This window comes from Piliocolobus tephrosceles, chromosome 5, assembly GCF_002776525.5.
Source record: "Piliocolobus tephrosceles isolate RC106 chromosome 5, ASM277652v3, whole genome shotgun sequence".
NCBI classification, from domain to species: Eukaryota; Metazoa; Chordata; class Mammalia; order Primates; family Cercopithecidae; genus Piliocolobus; species Piliocolobus tephrosceles.
In genome coordinates this window covers 89,404,502-89,428,572 of record NC_045438.1, presented here as the reverse complement: position 1 = coordinate 89,428,572, position 24,071 = coordinate 89,404,502, and the positions used below count along the sequence as shown (strand labels likewise).

General features: G+C 39.8%; 1 protein-coding gene across 2 annotated transcripts in view; it reads right to left on the bottom strand.

Annotated features, from left to right (window-relative positions):
- The window catches only part of UBE3D (ubiquitin protein ligase E3D), a 187,856-nt gene that overhangs the window by 131,242 nt on the left and 32,543 nt on the right, over positions 1-24,071 (bottom strand). For both annotated transcript variants that reach the window (XM_026454542.1, XM_026454541.2), the window contains 3 exons: positions 14,468-14,537; positions 12,946-13,054; positions 9,205-9,368 (listed from right to left, as the gene is read on the bottom strand). In XM_026454542.1, coding sequence (XP_026310327.1) covers positions 9,205-9,368; positions 12,946-13,054; positions 14,468-14,537 — 343 coding nt within the window. The remainder of the gene's footprint in view (positions 1-9,204; positions 9,369-12,945; positions 13,055-14,467; positions 14,538-24,071) is intronic.

Here is a 24,071-nt window from a genome sequence, read left to right as displayed (position 1 = left end):
AGTATAATAAATTTTCAGATACCACAGATTGACTACAGTCCAAGGTTAAAAGAAGTATTAAAGAGTATACTTTATCACATTAAAAAATCAAACAAAGAATACTGAGTGAAAAAAATCACAAAAAGAGAACATATCAAATAATACCATACCTTTTTAAGGAAGTATTTATAATAAAGATACAAAACATTCATGGTCATGATGCATGACAGTAGACAAATGGAGGAGGGCTTCAGCTTAATATTTCTTTAAGAAGAAATACAACCATCATATCATCAGAATCACAAAGTATCCAACATAGGAAAGGGAGGAGGTTAGGGAGGGAGCAAAAAGATAAACATGAATCTCCAAGTCTTTCCTTGTTCCAGTGAGGAGGATGGATACTAATTAAATCTAAATATTGGCAGTTTAAAAAAAGAGCAAATTCAAATGTGTATTAAAATTCTAAGGTTAATCACGAATAATCATTTTGAAGTAAATAAAAAAGTTGTTTTTTGCTTCCAAATCATTGGAGAAAAGAAATGACACAAAGAGGGCAACCAATCTAAAAGAGCAAACTCTGTCCAAATTCATCAAAATCACAATAAATGTGAATAATTAAATTCACCATTAAAATAGAAGGACTCTCCTACTGGAGTTTTAAACTATCCAGCTATACGCAGTTCATAAGGTATATCTTAATGCAATATACACTTGATTAAATGACACAAGACAGGTGAAAATAAACACAAAAAGAACAAATCAACAATTTTTTAAAAAGTAAATATAGTAGTATTAACATCAGGCAAATGTATTAGTAAGGTTCTCTAGAGGGATGGAACTAATAAGACAGATATATACATATAAAGGGGAGTTTATTGAGGAGTTTTAACTCATATGATCAAAAGGTGCCACAACAGGCCATCTGTAAGCTGAGGAGCAAGGAAACTAGTCCAAATCCCAAAGCTGAAGAACTTGGAGTCCAATGTTCAAGGGCAAGAAGCATCCAGCATAGGAGAAAGATGTAGGCTGGGAGGCAAAGCCAGTCTAGTCTTTTCATGTTTTTTCTGCCTGCTTTATATTCCAGCCATGCTGGCAGCTGATCAGATGGTGCCCACCCAGATTAAGGGTGGGTCTGCCTTTCCCCAGCCCACTGATTCAAATGTTAATCTCCTTTGGTAACACCCTCACAGACACACCCAGGATCAACTTTGCATCCTGTCAAGTTTATACTTAGTATTAACCATCACGAGTCGACCCCTTGTTAACTTGTACCCATACACATCTCCTGAGATCATACATAATCTTCAAATAAAAACAATAATAAGGTCATAATTATGCCTAACGTAATACAACTATCCTTCATACAACCAGAAATGCACCAATCCCCAACCCTCTATTCCATAAAGTTAACAATACTTAAAAGCTCATATGAAGTCAATAAACTTTATGTAACACGATAAAGGAAAAAGGAAATATGATGAAGATATTTTCTTAGTACAAGTGCACAAATGTGTTCTTAACAAAAGGAGAAGGAAATACTCATGACACTTACATTCCTTGTTTCTGCAACTGGTCAGCTGGTCGTAGCTGGTATTGATGACTACCTTCTTCACTACCCATCCTGTATTCCCTTTGCCTTCAGCAAGCACCTCAGCAGGGTGTGTTTTTTTTCCTGGTAGAGTGAACCAAACCTTCATTCCTGAAGGGTCTGGGTCACTTGTAGTCCTGCCTGGATTGAGCTGTTGTAGTTTCCCATTGACCTTAATTGCAGGGCATGGTAATACTAAGAGATGCCCTAATGGATCTCCTGTCTTTCATGCATACTCTTCCTTACTTGCATTGTGGAGTAGTAGACTGATTTCATCTTGATAGTCCAGGTCACTCACCGCAAGCAACACTGTTACTCCCTTCTTAGCCTGTTGACTTAAAGGTAGGAGGAGCCCAAAGTGTCCAGGTGGCAATCTTAACTTCTAGTTTAATGGAATCGTTGTTTTGTCTTCTGGTGGCAGCGTTGCTCCTGCTGGAACTAAGACCTCTAGGCCAGCGGAAAGTAATGTTGCGGGAAGAGGAAGCAAACATTTTGCTAGTGGATCACTATGGGTGCCACTTTCACTTCCATCCCTCGATTCCTGGACCCGTGAATCCTGGCTATGGGAGAAACACTACCATATGCTGGATGCTTATTCAGAGCATACGCGGCATTCTGGAGAACTTTGCCCCAGCCCTGTAAAGTATTGTCATCTATTTGCTGTTGTAATTGTGACTTCAAAAGGCCATTCCACTGTTCTATCCAGCTGCTTCAGGATTATGGGGAACACAGTAAGATCAGTGAGTCTCATGAGCATGAGCCCACTGCTACACTTCTTTAGCCATAAAGTGAGTGCCTTGGTCAGAGGCAGTGCTGTGTGGAATACCATGATGGTGGATAAGGCATTCTGTGAGTCTTCGGATGGGAGTCTTGCAGAAGCATTGTGTATAGGATAGGCAAATCCATATCCAAAGTGTGTATTCCACTGAGGACAAACCTCTGCCCTTTCCATGATGGAAGAGGTCCAATATAATCAATATACCACCAAAGAGCTGGCTGATCACCCCCAAAAATGGCGCCATATCAAGGGCTCAGTGTTGGTCTCTGCTGCTGGCAAATTGGGCACTCAGCAGTGACCATAGCCAGGTCAGCCTTGGTGAGTGGAAGTCCATGTTGCTGAGCCCATGCATAACATCCATCCCTGCCACCATGGGCACTTTGTTCATGGACCCATTGGGCAATGACAGGGTGGCTGGGGAAAGAGGCTAAGAATGAGTCATTCTATCCACTTGATTATTAAAATCTTCCTCTGCTGAGGTCACCTGTTGGTAAGCTCTCACGTGGGATACAACTATCTTCACAGTTTTTGACCACTCAGAAAGGTCCATCCACATACCTCATCCCCTAATTTCTTTGTCTCCAATTTTCCAATCATGCTTCTTCCAAATGTCTAACCATGTCAAACCATTGGCTACAGCCCATGAATCAGTATATAATTGCACATCTGGCCATTTCTCCTTCCATCCAAGGTTCACTGCTCCAAGTTCTGCCCCCTGGGAAGAGTTCCCTTCACTGCTGTCATTCAAGGATGTCCCAGAAAGGGGCTATAGTGCTGCAGCTGTCCACTTTCAGGTGGTGTCCACATATCATGGAGAACCGTTTGTGAACTAGGCCCTAGTCTTCTCTTCCTCTGACAACTGATCATAGGGAACACCCCATGAGGCCACTGGTGTAGGCTGGGGAAGAGACAGCATGGTGGCAGGAGTGGAGACCATGGGCATTTGAGTCACTTCCTGAAGTAACTTACTTGTGCCTTCAGGACCTGCTCGAGCCCAATCATGTATATACCGCTTCCATTTGATGACGGAATGCTGCTGTGCAGGACCACTTTATGGCTAGACAGGTCAGAAAGCACCCAGGTCATGATAGGCAGTTCAGGTCACATGGTGACTTGATGATTCATAGTCAAATATCCAGTTTTCACCAAAGCCCAGTAACAGGCCAAGACCTGTTTCTCAAAAGGAGAACAGTTATCTGCAGAAGATGCAGGGCCTTGCTCCAAAATCCTGATGCATCCACTAACATCAGAGATCCCCTTATGGGGGCCTGCCAAAGGCTCCAACAGCATCCCTAACTGCCAATGACACCTCAAGCACCATTGGATCTGCTGGGTTATATGGCCCAAGTGGCAGAGCAGCTTGCACAGCAGCTTGCACAGCAGCTTGGACCGGTTGCAGAGCCTTCTCCTGTTCTGGACTCCACCCAAAACTGATAGCCTTTTGGGTAACGCGATAAATGGGCCAGAGTAACACACCCAAATGAGGGACATGTTGCCTCCAAAATCGTACCAGGCCTACCAGGCGTTGTGCCTCTTTCTTGGTTGTAGGAGGGGCCAAATGCAGCAACTTTTCCTTCACCTTAGAAAGAATATCTCAACAGGCTCCACACCACTGGACCCCTGGAAATTTTATTGAGGTAGAAGGTCCCTGAATTTTAGTCGGATTTATTTCCCATCCTCTGGCATGCAAATCTCTCACCAATAAGTCCAGTGTGTTTGCTACTTCTTGATCACTGGATCCAATCAGCATACTGTCCTCAACATAACAAACCAGTGTTACATCTTGAAGAAGGGAAGTGATCAGGGTCTCTCCAAATAGGACTATGACACAAAGTTGATATACTCCTGAGGTAGGACAATAAAGGCATATTGCTGGCCTTGTCAGCTGAAGACAAATTGCTTCTGGTGGGCCTTATGGACAGGAGTGGAGAAAAAGGCATTTGCCAAATCAGTGGCTGCATACCAAGTACCAGGAGATGTGTTACTTTGCTCAAGCAATGAAACCACATCTGGTACTGCAGTTGCAATCAGAGTCACCACTTTGTTACACTTATGATAATCCATTGTCATTCTCTAAGAGCCATCTGTCTTCTGCACAGGCCAAATCAGAGAGTTGAACAGGGATATGGCAGGAATCACCACCCCAGCGTCTTTCAAGTCCTTGATGGTGGCACTAATTTCAGCAGTCCCTCCAGGGATGCGATATTGGTTTTGATTTACTGTTTCTCTAGGTAGAGGCAGCTCTAATGGTTTTCATTTGGCCTTTCCCACCATTATGGCCCTCAACCTACAGTCAGGGAGCCAATGTGGGGGTTCTGCCAGTTGTTAAGTATGTCTATGCCAATCATGCATTCTGGCACTGGGGAAATGACCACAGGATGAGTCCAGGGACACAATGGACCCACTGTAAGTCAGACCTGAGCTAAAACTCCATCAATTACCTGACCTCCATAAGCCCGTATTTTAAGTGGAGGAACACAATGACATTTTGGGTTCCCTGGAATTAGCGTCAGCTTAGAGCCAGTGTCCAGTAGTCCCTGAAATGTCTGATCATTTCCCTATGCCCAGTGAACAGTTAGCCTGGAAAAAGGCTGGAGGTCTCCTTGGGGAAGGATGGGAGAAAGATTCACAGTATAAACTGTCAGTAGTGTAGAGCGGTCCTTCTTCAAGGGGACCCAGTCTCCCCTTCATTCAAGGCGTTCTGGGTATGTGAACTGGCTCAAGTCTGGAAATTGATTGAGGGACTGTGATTCTCTGCTTTTATAATTCAAATTAGTCTGGAAGTTCTCTGCTTATATAAATTAAGTAGGAATGCAGTAGGCTTCCTATCACTTCTAGGAACATTGTAATTAGCCAATGCCAGAGTTCGACAGGAGTCAGATTATTCTGATTGCTGCTTTGCCTCTTCTGTCCATCACAGTAGCTATGCCCAGCTTGCCTTTCACAGCTGAGTGCCACCACTTGGCCCCTGCCACCTCGGGATCCAATTATTCCAATTGTATTTAAATTTTGTAGTTGAGTGACTGCAGTTCCCACTGTTAGATCTGACATACAGAGAAGGGCAATTACAGGGCTCTTCAAAGATGAAGGTGCTGCCTTCACAAATCTGTTTCACAAAGCATTGGTCAAGGGTATATCTTCTGGACCCTCCCAGCTGGGATGTGTCTCTAAAGAGACTAATCCACTCCACCATCCCCTCCTCTACATTAAACGAAGAGAGATCAGGCATTTCCAGCTCACTCACAGTGGGCCATTTTTAATTCATCTTTCAGTTAACCAAGCAAATAAACTATTAGAACCTTTTGTAACTCCCCAAGCTGCAATATTAAATGCAAAGTCCCTAATTAGTGGGCCCAAATCAATAAATTCAGTCTAATCCACTCTATATTCCTTCCACCATTATCCCACACCCTTAATATCCATTCCCACGCCTGTTTTCCAGATTTCTGTTTATATACATTAGAAAACTCAAGCAGTTCTTTTCGATTGTAGCACACCTCCTCATGGGTCTCACTCTCAACCTCACCTCTAGGGGTCCAACAGGACTTTAGTCTAGTTATAGGTCTAGAAGCAAACAGAGGTTTTGGGGGTGGCTCCTGAGGAGAATCAACATTATCTTGCTTGGAAACTGCCTCTGGGGAGGCCATCGCTATTGCCTCAGGCAGTACAGGGTTTATCTCCTCAGACAAAGGTAGACATGCTGATGGCAGCACGGGTTGGGGAGGGGATGTTGCCACTACTGGATATGGGGAAGTTGTTTCTTCTGGCAAGAAAGGTTCATTAGAGTTTATAAGCTCAGTATACCCAGCTTCATCAGGGTCCTCCTACATGTCCCCATTCCAAGTTTCAGGGTCTCATTTTTTCCCAATTAATCCCCTCAATTTAACAGTAGACACGTGGTGAGGCTGTGCATACACTTTTCACTGCAGGTCAGCCACTCACATGATAAAAACTTGTGTCTGATTTTCCACAATTTCAACTCTTTCTCTACAGGAGATAAGATTCTCACTCAAAACAATCTTAGCAGATTTGAGGCTCGGTATCTGTTTCTGAAGCTGGGAGTTAGAATCCCTGAGTTCATCATTTTCTTTCATCACTTTGTCCAGTGCACTTAGGAGCAACCAACCAACTTCATTATGTTCCTTAATATAGTCAAAGGCATTATGCATAGAGTCACTAAACTCCTTGCCTCTCATGAGCAGTGAATCAGGAGTGTCAAATGTATTTACTGTGCATAACTCTGTTAACAGTTCATGCCAAGGACTATCAGTGTTCTCCATGTTATCAGAAGTAGAGACCTTAGCATTTTTGGATGTAATCATATTAAGCAGCCAACTCTAGAAACCTCAAAATCAATGAAAGAACTCCATCCTTAATATTCTGTTCCTCTAGAACCACTCCTGGTACCAAAATCTGTATTAGTTGGGGCTCTCTAGAGGGACGGAACTAATAGGATATATAGACATATATATGTAAATCTTTTTATAGATATTTAATTCTTCATATATATAAAGCCATATATATATCTTCATATATAAATATATAAATCTTCATATATATAAAGAGATACATACACACACACACACACACACACACACACATATATATGATCATATTAACTCACACAATCTCAAGGTCCCACAATAGGCCATCTATAAGCTGAGGAGCAAGGAAGCCAGTCCTAATCCCAAAGCTGAAGAACTTGGAGTCCAATGTTCAAGGGCAAGAAGCATCCAGCACTGGAGAAAGATGTAGGCTGGGAGGCTAAGCCAGTCTAGTCTTTTCATGTTTTTCTGCCTGCTTTATATTCCAGCCATGCTGGCAGCTGATTAGATGGTGCCCATCCAGATTAAGGGTGGGTCTGCCTTTCCCCAGCCCACTGACTCAAATGTTAATCTCCTTTGGCAACACCCTCACAGACACACCTAGGACCAATACTTTGCATCCTTCAATCTAATCAAGTTGACACTTACTATTAACCATCACAGCAAATTAGAATGAAATAAAAACTAGCATTAAATTGAAGAAGAGCAAAATCTCCTATTGATAGCATATTCAATTAGTTGTCATGCTTTTATTTCTATAACAATACAGCTTTAAAATATATAATGTGAAAACTAGAATCAAAACAGAAGAAAATTACTTACATAATCATAATGTAAGATTCAGCATACCTGTCATGAAAGTCCACATTTTAATAAATAGAAAAGATGAATATAAAGGGTTTTAATAAATTTGATGATATAAACCTAAATATATAAAGACACACACACACACACCCACACACACACATCAAAAGCAAATATAATGTACAGCTTAATAGTTGACTATGTATAAGGGCACCAAAAATAAAAAATAAAAACAAAAAAAAATTCAAGCCCTCAAAAAGAGTCTCAAAAGCATAAAACTGAGATGCATCCATTGAACATGCCTCAATAAAATATAAGGATAGTGTCAAGTACATCTGTTTCCTTTAGAATCACATCAGATAGGCAAAAATCTAAATGGAAATTTCAGTGAGAATTCAGGGTAATGGACGTTTATAAAAACTTCAGGTGGGAGTATAAATTCATGATACCTTTTTACAAAATAATTTGATATCACCTCTCAAAATTTTAAATGTCCATACCCTTTGACTCAACAATTGTACCTCTGGAAATTCCTATAATATAGAAAACTTATAATCAGAAAACAAATATACAAGATTACAACACTAATTATAACAGCCAAAAAGTAATAAACCAAATATCCACTAAAAGAAAAATGGCTAAGTAATTTATAGTACCTTCATTTCATAAGATGTCAAGCACTGACATGGAAAGAATCTCTATGGGCTTTTTTTTAGTGTAAAAAATACACATGTTTAGGTGCAAAATGAATGGAAAAAGAAGTGGAAGAGTACACAACAAACGTTTTACTTCTGGAGAGGGATATAATTTTACCTTATATGTATCTCTTAGTGTTTGGATCTTTTATGACTGGTACTACTTGCATAAGAAATGTAATTAACTTTTTCAATGTCTTATTTACTTTCCAGAAAAAGACTAAGATCCTTCCGTTCTTAGGACAAATTTAATCAAACCCATCTGAGAGTACAGGACAAGTACAAACTTTGATTCTGTTACAATAAAAATACCTGCTGTTTCCTTTTCTGGGAATGATCTTCCATCAGATATGGCTCAGCACTTCACTTCCTTCAAGTTATCTGCTTAAATATTACTTTATCTAAGGAATCCTTCCTGACTTTGCAATATAAAATGACAACATCCTACTCCCATCCTACCCCTCGCCAACTACCTTACCTTGTTTCATTTTTCACTAGAGTAATTTACTACCAGTATCTTAGTGTGCTTATCTTTAAAGTGGGGATGATAATAGTACCTACCACACAGGTTGTTGTTAGGCTTAAATGACCTATGAGTTCTTAGATGAGTGCCTGACACATAGAAAGAGACATAAGAATCTGTTTTGTTTATGGTCTGCCTTCCCCCATTAGAACAACAATGCTAAGAGGTAGGGGCTGTGTTTTGTTCATTATTGTATCCTGATGCCTGGAAAGTGCTTATTGGTAAATATTCATCACCGTTGAAGTCGGATTTAGTACCGCAGTCATATGTACAGACAGCTTAGATTACAAGAAAAAAACAATAATTTTGGTAAAAGCAAGCTTTCTGCATATTAGCATGAATCATCTGTAATAATTCAACCTATTTAAAACATATAATATTTAGCAGTATGGCTCCTAGAAGCTTCAAGCAGGGAAGGGGTATAGTGGCATTTAATTCATTAATTTCTTAACACCAACATGACAACAAAAGATAAAACATAATGTGGATGAGAAAACAAATGCACAACTTACTTTTCATTCCTGCTTTTGATGCATGGCTGGTAGAGGACTTTGACAGCACTCCAGGCAGAACTAGAATCTGCTTTCAATGTGTCTTCCAACAATGGGAATTTTTTGATATATTTGGAATTTCTCAATGATTCAATCACCAAACTGTCTGAATTTAAAAGCCACAGCTAAAGATGTGAAGAGAAAGTCCAAGTATAAGAATATTGTCACCTTATCTACATCTTATGACTTTTCAAAAACAAAAAAGAGACTATGAAAATCCCAGAAAAAATAAATATGAGAATCATGTACATAATTTTAAAGCTAGGTAGGCCTTTCAAAATGTAACACTTGGTAGAGCAATTGACATAAAGTTAAAAAAAAAAAAAAAAAAAGACAACTGACTCAGAGAAAATACGCATAAGTAACAACGTTATTATCTATAATATACAGAGCTTCAGTAAGGAGGTAAAACAGCCCGAGAGAAATACAGGCAAAGAATATGAACAGAATTAACAGAAGAAATAAATGATACATAAACATATATTAGAATCTTAATGTAACTAATAAATGTGAAATTTTGTGCCACCATTTTTCTTTTTTTCTTTTCTTTTTTTTTTTTTTTTGGAGACGGAGTCTCGCTCTGTTGCCCGGGCTGGAGTGCAGTGGCCGGTTCTCAGCTCACTGCAAGCTCCGCCTCCCGGGTTTACGTCATTCTCCTGCCTCAGCCTCCCAGTAGCTGGGACTACAGGCGCCCGCCACTTCGCCCGGCTAGTTTTTTTTTTTTTTTTGTATTTTTTTTTTTTTAGTAGAGACGGGGTTTCACCGTGTTAGCCAGGATGGTCTCCATCTCCTGACCTCGTGATCCGCCCGTCTCGGCCTCCCAAAGTGCCACCATTTTTCATTGATCAGATTGGCAAATATAAAAGGATTGATAACATCTAGTTCAGAAAAGGGGTTTGAAGTGGGCATTCCAATACACTGCTGGTGGGAAAGTGTTTTGGGATTTGGATGCATGTGATTCACTGAGGGAGAACTCACAGGAGAAAGGAAGTGAAGGAAATGGGATAAGGAAAGGGAAAGAGCTAATTAAGGATATAGAATCATCTGGAGTCTGGTTTCGGCCTGATCCATGGGGGAGTTCTACAGCATGAATCCCACCTACAGAGTTTGTTCTACCTTGAGACAAGAGTCCCTAGCTTTCTGTGCCCCAGGATCAAATCACTGGCAGTGGGCTGACCAAGAAGGGGTAAGCCAGGGAGATGGGACTGTGGCGGACAGGTAACTTCTGGGCAAGGAAACCCCTGTCATCTAAAAAGGAAGTCTCTGGAGAAGGGGGCAGCTGTGAGCCATTATCAGCCAACACTGTCAGCAGCTGGGAATGGGTGCACCAACCCAGTATGGGGTCTGGGTGGCACACCAAAAATGCCTACTATAAAAGATAAATTAGTACAACTTTTTTGCAAGGTGATAATTATCTGAGTTTCAAATACACAAATTCTAATACTATATTACATTAGAAAGATCCATTTCTAACGAAGTACTAAAAGACACAGGCAAAGATTATTTTCATTGAAGTTCAGTCTTATCAGCCATACAGCAAAATTCCAATCATTAAAGAGCCAGACCTATATTTAAACTAACAAAAACAATCCTCAAGATACATACTGTGAAGCAAGCAAGTTGCAGAAAAACACTAATCATGTGATACTGTTTTTTTTTTTTTTTAACAAATAAACACCTGTGAGTGTACATAGATATAGTTGTATATGGAAAGAATAAAAATAATGAAGTACACATATCAGACTGTTATTACTGATTGCCTCCTGAATAGTATGATATAGCAAGGCAGGAAAGGGAACACTTTATGTTCTTTGTGGTCCCTGATTGTGTTTCAAGAATATTTTATAAAAAAGAAAAATCTAAATACATGTTAGAAAGTTTCAGAAGTTCCTACTCCTGATTTTCAATTTGAAATCTTAGAATAAAAGAAAAAGTAAAACTGATTTCAGATAACTGTGAGGTATGTTCCAAATGCCTTTATGAAACTAAAAAGCTAATAGGGAAACAGTAACAAAAAGGAGGGAAGGGTCTGAGGTTGCTGTTAGGTGTGACTCTGTAGCTGGCCATCCATTATGGGGACCCTATGCTCTTCTAATTGCAGGTAATTTCTATGAAATTGAGCACTTGAGCACCTGGAACAGTGTCTTTCATATAAGAAGTGCTCCATACATGTTTACTGGTTGAATAAAATAGATGTAGTAGAGAAGATATTTGGGCTATGATTCTTGGTTATCCACATAAATGCTCAAAATTTGTTTCTGAAAGACACTATTTTTAATAGAGGCAGTGTAATATTAGGCTCTAGTGGTACATGCTGGGATGATTGTTAGCCACAAAGCCTCTTCCTCAAAAATGGCCACTGTTCTCAAATATCACAGAATCAGAGCAATTAAAAACAACAAAAGAAGGCCAGGTATGGTGGCTCATGCCTGTAATCCCACTATAATCCCAACAGTTTGGGAGGCCAAAGTGGTAGGATTACCTCAGCCCAAGAGTTCAAGACCAGCCTGGGCAACATAGCAAGACCTCATCTCCACAAAAAATTAAAAAATTGTCTGGGAATGGTGGAGTAGGCCTGGAGTCTCAGCTATTTAGAAGGCTGAGGTGGGAGGATCACTTTAGCCTGGGAAGTCGAGGCTGTGGTGAGCCATAATCCTGCCATTGCACTCCAGCCTGTGTGACAGAGTAAGACCTTATCTCAAAAAAACAAAAAACAAACAGGAGCAATACGACATATTCTAAACATAAGAGTATGAAATAGAAAAAAAAAAAAGTGAGACAGAATACTGTTATAGTGACCAAAAAAAAAAGTCATTACAAACTGAGAGTAAAAAATCTGATTTTGGCCAGGTGCAGTGGCTCATGCCTGTAATCCCAGCACTTTGGGAGGCCGAGGCCAGTGGATAACGAGGTCAGGAGATCGAGACCATCCTGGCTAACGCGGTGAACCCCATCTCTACTAAAAAAGTACAAAAAAATTAACTGGGCGTGGTGGCGGTTGCCTGTAGTCCCAGCTACTTGGGAGGCTAAGGCAGGAGAATGGCATGAACCCAGGAGGCTGAGCTTGCAGTGAGCCGAGATCATGCCACTGCACTCCAGCCTGGGGAACAGAGCGAGACTCCATCTCAAAACAAACAAAAAAACCCCCTGATTTTGTGGTATGAGCTTCTAAATAGCAGGAATCAGGAATTTTCTCTGTATCCCCAGTACCTAGCACACAGAGGCACTTGATCATCTGCTATTAAATTAAGGGAGTTTGATTTATGAATTAAACTGATATTAACTGTTTTTTTTTTAAGATGGAGTCTTGCTCTGTCACTCAGGCTTGAGTACAGTGGCACCATCTTGGCTCACTGCAACCTCTACCTCCCAACTTTGAGCGATTCTCCTACCACAGCTTCCTGAGTAGCTGGGACTACAGGCGTGGGCCATCCACCAGGCTAACTTTTGTATTTTTAGTAGAGATGGGGTTTCCCCATGTTGGCCAGGCTGGTCTCGAACTCCTGACCTCAAGTGATCCACCCACCTTGGCTTCCCAAAGGGCTGGGATTACAGGCATAAGCCACCATGTCCAGCCTGATATTAACATTTTTAATCACTTATTTTCCACACCTGAGAATTAAGAAAAAAGGATGAAAAAACTAAAGAATTCTGAGACCTTGGATTCCTAGGCTACAAAAGCTGGATAAAATAATTTCTTACCAAGATAAACACTTTGTCGTCCTGACCTTGAATCCTGAATCTAAAAGTGCTTCTAGCAGAGGACAGCTGCACCAGACACTGGGTGATCACGCTCTGGACAAACCGAGACCTGTTTGAACAGAAATCAATTTTCACAATGTGTGCCTCATAATAACTCTAACTGGCAAGATAAGCAAAAAATACCCACAGGATACCTAACAGGCAGAGACATCCCCATTCCAGACTTTTCTATGTACTGCTCATTCCCTCACAATCCACACTGATGTGGATTTTAATATATTTTAATGTATTTGGGTTTGCTCCATTCTTCTTAAAATCTATTCTCCAATCCTTAATATACTTTCCACACCAAACCTAACTATTCACTCCTACTGAATAAAAAAAATCATGTTAGAACAAGTCAATACTCCATTTGTGCTGTAGCATATTAAACAGAGAATAACTAACTTACAAAAGAAGGCAAGAAATTTCCTTCCAAACATCAGACAGTATTGTCTACATTTTCTTCCATTTGGATCTCCCTAAAGTGTCAGCTCTGAGGTACAGAATCCAAGTATTTACATAACGATAAATTCAAGGCTATACTCAGATTGCCATAATTTTAGGATATCAACAAATAAACAGGAATAAAGGCATATCATAGTTAACTTGTTTGCAAACTAAGAAGAGTCAAAGAAATAAAAACACTAATAGATTTAGTGACTAAGTACCATGTTTTTAAAACATAGGAGTCATTTGAAACTGACCTACGTTTCAAATTTTAAATAATTCAAATTAAAACCAGAAACTATTCAAAAAACTTATTGGTGACTAGGTGATAAGATTCTAGATATCTGGCACATAGAAATAAGCATAGAAAACTTTCAGAATTAGAAGATTTATAAGAGCACATTTGTCTACAGCACGATATGAGCAAAACATTTTTTTAAATCCTCAAATCTTTTATATGTGTGGTTTGGTTCAACTATCTAAAAGGCTTTCTCTTTCCTTTTCCAAATAAAGAAAGGTATGAATAAAAATGAATTCCCATATCATCAATTGTACTTCCTTTTTCCTAAATTTGGAATTACAAATATATACCATGGAATACTATTTAGCCACAAAAAGGAACGAAATAATGGCATTCACAGCATCCTGGATGTAATTGGAGACTATTATTCTAACTGAAATAACTCAGGAATGGAAAACCAAACATCGTATGTTCTCCTTCATAAGTGGGAACTAAGTTATGAGGATGCAAAGGCATAAGAATAATACAATGGACTTTGAGGACTTGGGGAAAAGGTGGGGGGAGAGGTAAGAGATAAAAGACTACACACTGAGTACAGTGAACACTGACTGATTGGGTAATGGGTACACCCAAATCTCAGAAATCATCACTATTCATGTAAGCAAACATCATCTGTTCCCAAAAACCTACTAAAATAAAAAATAAATTCAAAACCAAAAAATGAAAAATAAAAAAAAGGTCTGAATAGCGGAAAAAAAGAAATTACAAATAAACGTAATTTGCTATTTGTACCTTGGTATGATGGGGAAGCTCCTCTCAGATGACTGAATGATTATCTCTGTCATGTAAAACTTGGTTGTTTCTAGAAACAAAAAAGAAAATTAGGACTCTCCCCAATACACTAATAATTTTATTGTGGGCCTGTTGACTCCAAATTATGTTATTCCAAACTAAATATTAAACATACTGGTAAAATTAATATTCAGTAAACATTTTCCCAAAACTACTTAGTTTCAGAAGACAAAGCACTGGTCACTACAAGGAGATAGTTCTGAAGCTTCTGTGTCTTTTTAGAAAATAATGCCCAGAGATTCTGCTCACACATATGGAAGATTACAAAAGTTTGTCACATCACAGGCATAGTATACTTAGATAGAAATTAGTCACTGGGTTTCCTCAATCCTACAGAATAGCTACAAACCTGTAAGTCAATGAAAAAGACTTCTGGTTTGTTTTTGGTTTTCATGTACTATTTTCCCAGACAAAGGCAGTTCTAATGGCTTCCACTTGGCCTTTTCTACCATAATAGCCTCAATTCACATGTTGGGGAACTAACACGGGAATTCTGTCAGCTGCTAAGTGTGTTAATTTGAGTTAAGCACTCTGGAATTCGGGATATAATCACAGGAAGTATTCAGGGATCCACTGGACCCACTGTGAGATGGACCTGAGCTAAAACTCTATTGATCACCTGACCCCATCCCCTACTCTAACTGGAGGGCCTCAGTGATGTTTTGGGTCTTCTAGAATTGGTGTTCATTTAGAATCAGTGTCCAGCAGTCCCAAAATGGGTGATTATTTCCTTTTCCCCAGTGCACATGGGGAACTGTTACCCTGAGAAAGGCCATGGTTCCCTTTGTGGAAGGCTGGGAGAAAGATTAACAGTATAAATTTTAGGTAACATACTAGGGTTTTTCATTGAGGGCATCTGCCCTTTCCTTCATTCAAGGTTTTCTGGGTCTACAAAGGCTCAAGTGTGAGAATTGAGGGGCCAGGACTCTCTGTTTTTATGATTCAAGCTCGACTTTTATTCACTTGGCATAGAACTTTCTGCTTATACAAATCAAGTAAGATTTTAGCAGGCTTGCTATCTATTTCACTTCTAGACAACACCATGATCAACTAGCAAACACCATATGACTGAATAACTCAGATTATTCCAATTGTTGCCTTGACTTTCTGTCCATTATGCTAACTATACCCACCTTGCCTTTGATGTTTGAGTGCTCCTATCTGAAAAGGGGTTTTTACTCATAGCATCCCAAAACACAGATGCAGTGAACCTCACATTAGAATCTACCCAGAATCTCAATGACTCTATTGATGTACAATTCTCACTAAATCTGGTTATCTGATTGCTTACAGAAAAATTTAAATAGATATTTGATAGACATAAATGTGAACACAACCATCTTGGAGTTCTAAAAAAATCTAAGAAAAAGCTTAATCTCACTAACAATGAAGAAAATGTACATCAAAATAACATTTTTTTTTTGCATCAAAATATTTTAAAATGATAAGGTGTAGTGATGGATACACTTATTCACAGAGATGGATATGCTTATTCACACACTGCTGTGAGAATTGAAAATGACAGACTTCTGGAAAGCCACTTGGCAAAGGTCTTAAAATTGTGTATGTAGGACTGGGTGCCTACATATACAATCACACCTCATGCCTGTAATCCCAGCACTTTGGGAGGCCGAGGCAGGCAGATCACCTAGGGTCAGGAGTTTGAGACCAGCCTGGCCAACATGGTGAAACCCTGTCTCTACTGAAAATACAAAAACTAGCTAGGTGCAGTGACTCATGTCCGTAGTTCCAGCTACTTAGGAGGGTGAGGCAGGAGAATTGCTTGAAACCGGGAGGCGGATGTTGCAGTGAGCTGAGATCGTGCCACTGCACTCCAGCCTGGGTGACAGAATGTGACTCTGTCTTAAAGACAAACAAACAAACAAACAAAAAATTGTATATGTATTGTGACACCATAATTAAACATATAAGAATTTATTTCAAAAAAATACTCACTGGTATATGAAAACACTTATCTATAGTGATACTCATAATAATAGCAATAGAAAAATACTGAAAACAAGTGTCTAAAAATTGAGGATGGGTTAAACAGATATTCAGGCAACATAATTCCATGCATGTTTCAAATTTTAAATAGGTCAAATTAAAACCAGAAACAATTAAAAATGATGCTGTCATTAAAAATGGTGTTGTTGGCCAGGTACATTGGCTCACACTTAATTCCAGCACTTTGGAAGGCCAAGCCAGGAGGATCACTTGAAGCCCAGGAGTTTGAGACCATCCTGGACAACAAAGCAACAACCTGTCTCTACAAAAAAAAATCTTTTAAAAATTAGCCAGGCTGTGGCATGTGCCTATAGTTCCAGTTACTTGGGAAGCTGAGGCAAGAGGATTGTTTGAGCCCAGAAGTCTGAGGCTTCAGCGAACTACAGCCTGAGAGACAGAGTAAGATCCCATCTCTTAAAAAATAAAATAAAATAGTGTTGTCAAACAACTTTTAATAAGACAGAAAGTTATTTTTTGAAAAAGTGTGTAATTGCTTAATATTACACACAGAAAAGGTCAAAAAAATAGTTTCATAGATTAATATATAGAGAGCCATGACAGATTTACCCATTTCTCCTTGAAGATGTCAATATTTACTATTTTGAAGTCATGTTGTTACACAAACTAAATCTTTTTAACTTTATGAAATGACCATGTATGTATGTATGTATTTATTTACTTATTTAAGACAGGTCTTGCTCTGTTGCCCAACTAGAGTACAGTGGTGTGATCATAGCTCACTGTAACCTCGAACTCCTGGGCTTCACTGATCCTTCAGCATCAGCCTCTTGAGTAGCTAGGACTACTACAGGCACGCACCACCAGGCCCGGTTAATTTTTTGTAGAGACGAGGTTTCACTATATTGCCTAGGCTGGTCTCAAGGGATCCTCTCATCTCTGCCTCCCAAAGTAGAAGTGACCCTTTTTATCCTGTGTGTTGTTAATCTATAATTTAATTACATTATTTTAATCCCACAAGTATTATTTCTATTGCTTTAAAGTTAATATTCATTTAAGCGTTATCTGAATATTCACTATTTTATCAAGTCTTATTGAACTTAGTTAGACCTTCTATGTGGGATCATTTTCTTCTACCTGAGTACAGGTAGAATTTCTTTTCATAAGAAACCACTATGGGCCAGGCACAGTGGCTCACACCTGTAATCCCAGCACTCTGGGAGGCTGAGGCGGGTGGATCACGAGGTCAGGAGTTCAAGACCAGCCTGGCCAACATGGTGAAATCCTATCTCTACTAAAAATACAAAAATTAGCCGGGAGTGGTGGTGCATGTCTGTAATCCCAGTGACTTGGAAGGCTAAGGCAGGAGAATCGCTTGACCCCAGGAGGCAGAGGTTTCAGTGAGCCAAGACCGCGCCACTGCGCTCCAGCCTGGTGACAGAGCGAGACTCCGTCTCAAAAAAAATAAATAAATAAAAATAAAAAATAAAAAAAATTAGTATTGAATTATCCCAGTTTGTGTTTGTCAGAAAACATATTTGTCTCAGCCTTCACTCTTAAAGGAAATTTTCACTTGAGATTAAGTCCTAGGATCAACAGTTATTTGCACACATTGGCAATATTGTTCCACTGTCTTTGGACTTCCATTACTGCTGTTCCTTTGAAGGAACTCTGTCATTTTTCTTTAGCTGCATTTAAGATTATCTCCACTTTTTATTCTACAGTATTACTTGCATGTGTCTAGGTATGGATTTATTGTTATTTTTCTTGCTAGGGCTTCACCGAATTAGAAATCACTGGGTCCCTTGAATCTACAGATTGCTGTTCTTCATCACTTTTGTAAAATTCTGAACAATTATCTCTTCAAATATTGCCCATGCTCCTTTCTTTTCCTCCTGGAAGTCTGATTAAACATACATTGGATAGTCAATGTTCTACGTCTCTTACTCTCCTATATTTTTTGCCTTTTGTCTCTCTGTGCTACATAACAGGTTTTTCTTGTCATCTATCTTTTGTTTGTTAATTCTATCGTCAAGTTGTACCTAATCTGGTGTTAAACCACTGGCTGAGTTTTTAATATCAATTATAACACTTTTTAAGAAATTTTATTGTGGCTCTTTCCTAAATATACTTACTGTTACAGTTTCCTTTTCCTTTCAGCTACCTTCACACCTTTCATATTGCTAAATATGCTCAGCATGGTAGTTTTACGGTTTACACATAATTCCAATAAGTAGTCTATTTGATTTAATTCTTGTTGGTGGAAGTCTGGTTTACTTGTGTGCCTATTTATCCTTGGTTGCATGATGAATACTATACCTGATCTCACAAATAAAAAAATTATTTGTGAGAGTAATATGGGTTTTACAATGGAGATATTTCCTTACAAAGGTGATTTTGCCAGGCACCTGGCAAATGTCTAGAACAAGGTAAACTAAACCAAGTTCAAGACTTGAAATTCCCTAAAGTCCCAAAGGATTGATCTCTGTCTATAATTCCACGGGGCTGTTCTATTTCCAATTCACCCTCACTGTGAGGGCACAACATTTAGGGTCTCATATTTTTGTGAGGTTCTCCTCTCGAGTAGTCTCTCATTTTTGCCCTTCTCAAAACAAAAGTTCTAATTTTGGAGAATGAGCAAATTGCAAAGAAAATGTGGCTTGAATTTTGTGCTTACGTCTTTTGAGTTTGCTTTTGTGGTAATTTACCCCCATTATTTTCCATTCTCCCTGATTTTTATTCGTTCCTGTAGTTTCCAGTTACCATCTGGTATCTTTCGTGTCAGCCTGAAGAACTTCCTTTATCATTTCTTGTACAGCAGGTACGCTGTTAATCCATTATATCCATGAATTTATTTGGAAACATCCTTATTTTGCCTTCATTTTTGAGTGATAGTTATGCTAGCTACAGCATTGTTGGTTGTCACATCTTTTTCCCCCCAGCACTCCACATACCTTATTTCAGAGTCTTTTGGATGTCATTATTTCTATTGGAAGTTCACCTTAATTGTATTGTGAAATCTCTTACATATGAGGTTTTGTTTTTCTTTCTACTTTAAAAATTCTCTCTTCATCTTTCAACAGATTGACGACAACATGCCTGAGTGAAGTGTTTTTGTGTTTATCCTAGTACAGGTTCATTGAAATTCTTAGATCTGAAAGTCAATATTTTTTAAACAGTTTGCCAAGTTTTCAGCCAGTTTTTTCTACAATTTTTTTCTGACCCTTTCGATTTCTCTTCATCATTTGAGACTCTATTTACACATTTGTTGAAACACCTGATACTGTCCCACAAATTGGAAGTTCTCTTCATTTCGTTTCAGACATTTTTTGTCTGGCTAATTTGGATTAATCTATAGTTCAATAATTTTTTTAATCTTTTGTCATCTCAGGTCTGTGCTTTAGATCATCTGGTGAATTTTTCTTTATGGTTACAGTACATTTCAATTCTAGAATTACCAATTTATTTTTCTTTGATTTTTTTTCTAATTTATTGAGATTTGCTATCTGTTCAAAGCTTTTCTTAAAAAGTTATTTGCCATATTTATAATAGCTGCTTCTACATGTTTGTCTGCTCAATGGAATATTTGTGTTTACTAAGTACCTGTTTATTAAGTCCTTTCATATGAAGGACAAAAGAATGTTGAGTATGAAACATTCTTTTCAGTTTCTTTGCACACCTAATTATTTTTAGACAGAAGCAGAACATTGTGTGCAATATGTTGTAGCAACTGTGGATTTTGTTTTGCTCTTCTGATGGTTGTTGGTTATTGGTTGGGATAGCAATCAACTGACTGGCCTGGACTCGAACTGTGAAATGTATCTCCCCACAGTGTGTAGCCACTAATATCTCTACTCAGTTTTAATTTTTTTTTTAGTCTGGTTCCCTAGCAAGTATCCACTGTACCTGCATAGGTTAGCTGTCAGCAAATAATTTTGGGCAAGGCTCTACTCAAATACCTCAGGCCAGTAAGGCTTCTTACAAAAATTACCTTTTGCTACCCAAGTTGTATGTGGATTGAGGAATGCGATCAAAGTCACAGCAAATTCACAGGTCCCCCTAAGCTTTTGATTCTTACTGAAAATACATACAATAGATACTCCCTACCACTTTTTTGCATGTATGCAGGGTTTAGCAGTCAGCTAGAGTTGGGTTAGGGCAGAGAAGTTATCTCAGCCCTTCTAGCATCCTTTGTGCAGCAGGTGGTTTTTGTATTGCTATAAATACCTGACACTAATTAAAAAAAAAAAAAAAAAAAAAAAAAAGAGGTTTCTGATATGGTTTGGCTGTGTCTCTACTCAAATCTCATCTTAAATTGTAGCTCCCATAATTGCCATGTATCATGTGAGCGACCCAGTGGGAGGTAATTAAACCATGGGGGTGTGTTTTTCCCATATCATGTTCTCATGATAATGAATAAGTCTCATGAGATCTGACAGTTTTATAAAAGACGGTTCCCCTGCACAAGCTCTCTTGCCTGCCACCATGTAAGACCTGCCTTTCCTCCTCCTTCACCCTCTGCCATGATTGTGAGGCCTCCTCAGCCATGTGGAACTGTTAGTCCATTAAACTTCTTTTTCTTTATAAATTACCCAGTCTCAGGTATGTCTTTATTAGCAGCATAAGAATGGACTAATACAGTAAATTGGTACTGGTAGAGTGGGGTGCTGCTGTAAGGATACTGGAAAATATGGAAGCAACTTTGGAACTTGGGTAACAGGCAGAGGCTGGAACAGTTATAGGGCTCAGAAGAAGACAGGAAAATGTGGGAAAGCTTGAAACTTCCTAGAGACTTGGAGGGCTCAGAAGATAAGAAAATGGGGGAAAATTTGAATCTTCCTAGAGACTTGTTGAATGGTTTTGACCAAAATGCTGATAGTGATATGGACAATAAAGTCCAGGCTGAGGCGGTCTCAGAGAGAGAGATGAGGAATTTGTTTGGAACTGGAGCAAGGGTGACTCTTGTTATGCTTTAGGAAAGAAACTGGCAGCATTTTGTCCCTGCCCTAGACATCTGTGGAATTCTGAACTTGTGAGAGATAATTTAGGGTATCTGGTGGAAGAAATTTCTTCCTTTTTTTTTTTTTTTTTTTGAAACTGGGTCTCACTCTGTTGCTCAGGCTGGAATGCAATGGTGTAATATCAGCTCACTGCAACCTCTGCCTCCCAAATTCAAGTGATTCTTATGCCTCAGCCTCCCAAGTAGCTGGGACTACAGGTGTGCACCAATATGCCTGGCTAATATTTGTATTTTTTGGTAGAGACGGGGTTTCACCATGTTGACTAGGCTGGTCTTGAACTCCTGACCTCAAGTGATCTACCTGCCTCAGCCTCCCAAAGTGTTGGGAGCCACCATACCCAGCCTGGTGGAAGAAATTTCTAACCAGCAAAGCATTCAAGTGGTGACAGACCATAAAAGTTTGGAAAATTTGTAGTTGGACGATTAGGTAGAAAAGAAAAACCCATTTTCTGGGGGGAAATTCCAGCCTGCTTGAATCTTGCATCAGCATGACCTGGATGTGAGACACAAAGTCAAAGGAGAAATTCAAGCCACTTGCATCAGCATGATCTAGATGTGAGACATGAAGTCAAAGGAGATCATTTTGGAGTTTTAAGATTTGACTTCTTTGCTGGATTTCGGACTTCCATGGGGCCTTGCATTCAAGCCTGCTTGAATTTCTACTGCTGCAGAAATTTGCACAAGTAACAAGAAACCAAATGTTAACCACTAGGACAATGGGGAAAGTGACTCCAGGGCATGTCAGAGACCTTTGCGGCAGCTCCTCCCATCACAGGCCTGGAGGTGTAGAAGGAAAAAATGGTTTCCTGCTGTGCACAGCCTAGGGACTTGGTGCCCTGTGTCCCAGTCACTCTAGCCATGGCTAAAAGGGGCCAAGGTACAGCTTGGGCCCTGGCTTCAGAGGTTACAAGCCTCAAGCCTTGGCAACTTCCACGTGGTGTTAAGCCTGTGGGTGCACAGAAGTCAAGAGTTGAGGTTTGGGAACCTCCACCAAGATTTCTGAGACTGTATGGAAATGCCTGGATGTCCAGGCAGAGGTGTGCTGCAGGGCTGCAGCCCTCATGGAGAACCTCTGTTAGGGCAGTGCAGAAGGGAAAGGTGGGGTGGGAGCTCCCACATAGAGTTCCCACTGTGGCACTGCCTGGCAGAGCTGTGAGAAGAGGGCCACCATCTTCCAGACCCCAGAATGACAGATCCACAGATGGCTTACACCATATGCCTAGAAAAGCCATAGTAAATCAAAAACAGTACATGAAAGAAGTTGGGTGGGGATGTATCCCGCAAAACCACACGGCCAGAGCTGTTCAAGGCCATGGGAGCCCACCTCTTGCATCAGTGTGACCTGGATGTGAGACATGAAGTCAAAAGAGATCATTTTGGAGCTTTAAGGTTTGACTGCTTTGCTGGATTTCGGATTTGCATGGGACCTTTAGCACCTTTGATTTGGCCAATTTCTTCCATTTGGAGTGGGTGTATTTACCCAATGCCTGTACCACCATTTTATCTAGGAAGTACCTAACTTGTTTTTGATTTTACAGTCTCATAGGTGGAAGGGACTTGCCTTGTCTCTGATGAGACTTTGGACTTGGACTTTTCAGTTAATGCTGAAATGAGTTAAGACTCTGGGGGACTGTTGGGAAGGCATGATTGGTTTTGAAATGTGAGGACATCAGATTTGGGAGTAGCCAGGGACAGAATGATATGGTTTGGCTGTGTCCCACCCAAATATCATCTTGAATTGTTGCTCCCATAATCCCCATGTGTCATGGGAGGGACCCAGTGGGAATTCACTGAATCATGGGGGCAGGGTTTTTCTGTCCTGTTCTTGTGATAGTAAGTCTCACAAGAGCTGATGATTTTATAAAGGGCAGTTCCCCTGCACAATCTCTGTTGCCTAATGCCAATGCCGTGTAAAACGTGTCTTTGTCCCCCTTCACCTTTTGCCATGATTGTGAGGCCTTCCCAGCCATGTGATACTGTGAATCAATTAAACCTTTTTCTTTATAAATTACCCAGTCTTGGGTATGTGTTTATTAACAGCATGAGAACAGACTAATACAGTTTCATTGTCTCATGGTTCTCCAGGCTGTACAGGCAAGCCTCCAGCATTTGCTTGGCTTCTGGTGAGGACCTTGGGAACCTGACAATCATGGTGGAAGGCAAAGAAGGAGCAAGGTGTCTCACATGGTGAAAGCAGGGATGAGAGAGAGGAGAGAGGTGCCACACACTTTGAAATAACCAGATCTCATAAGCATTCACTCACTATCATGAGGACAGCACCAAGACATTCATGAGGGATCTGCCCCATTACACAAACACCTCCCACCACACCCTACCTCAAAAATTGGGGATTACATTTTATTATTTTAAATTGGGGATTACATTCTATTATTATTTTATTATTTTATGAGATTTAAAGGAGACAAACATCAGAACTATATCTCTGTTATGGTTTGGATCTGTGTCCCCACCCAAATCTCCTGCTGTATTGTAATCCCTAATGTTGGAGGTGGGACCTGATGGGAGGTGACTGGATTATGGCAGTGGGTCCTTCATGAA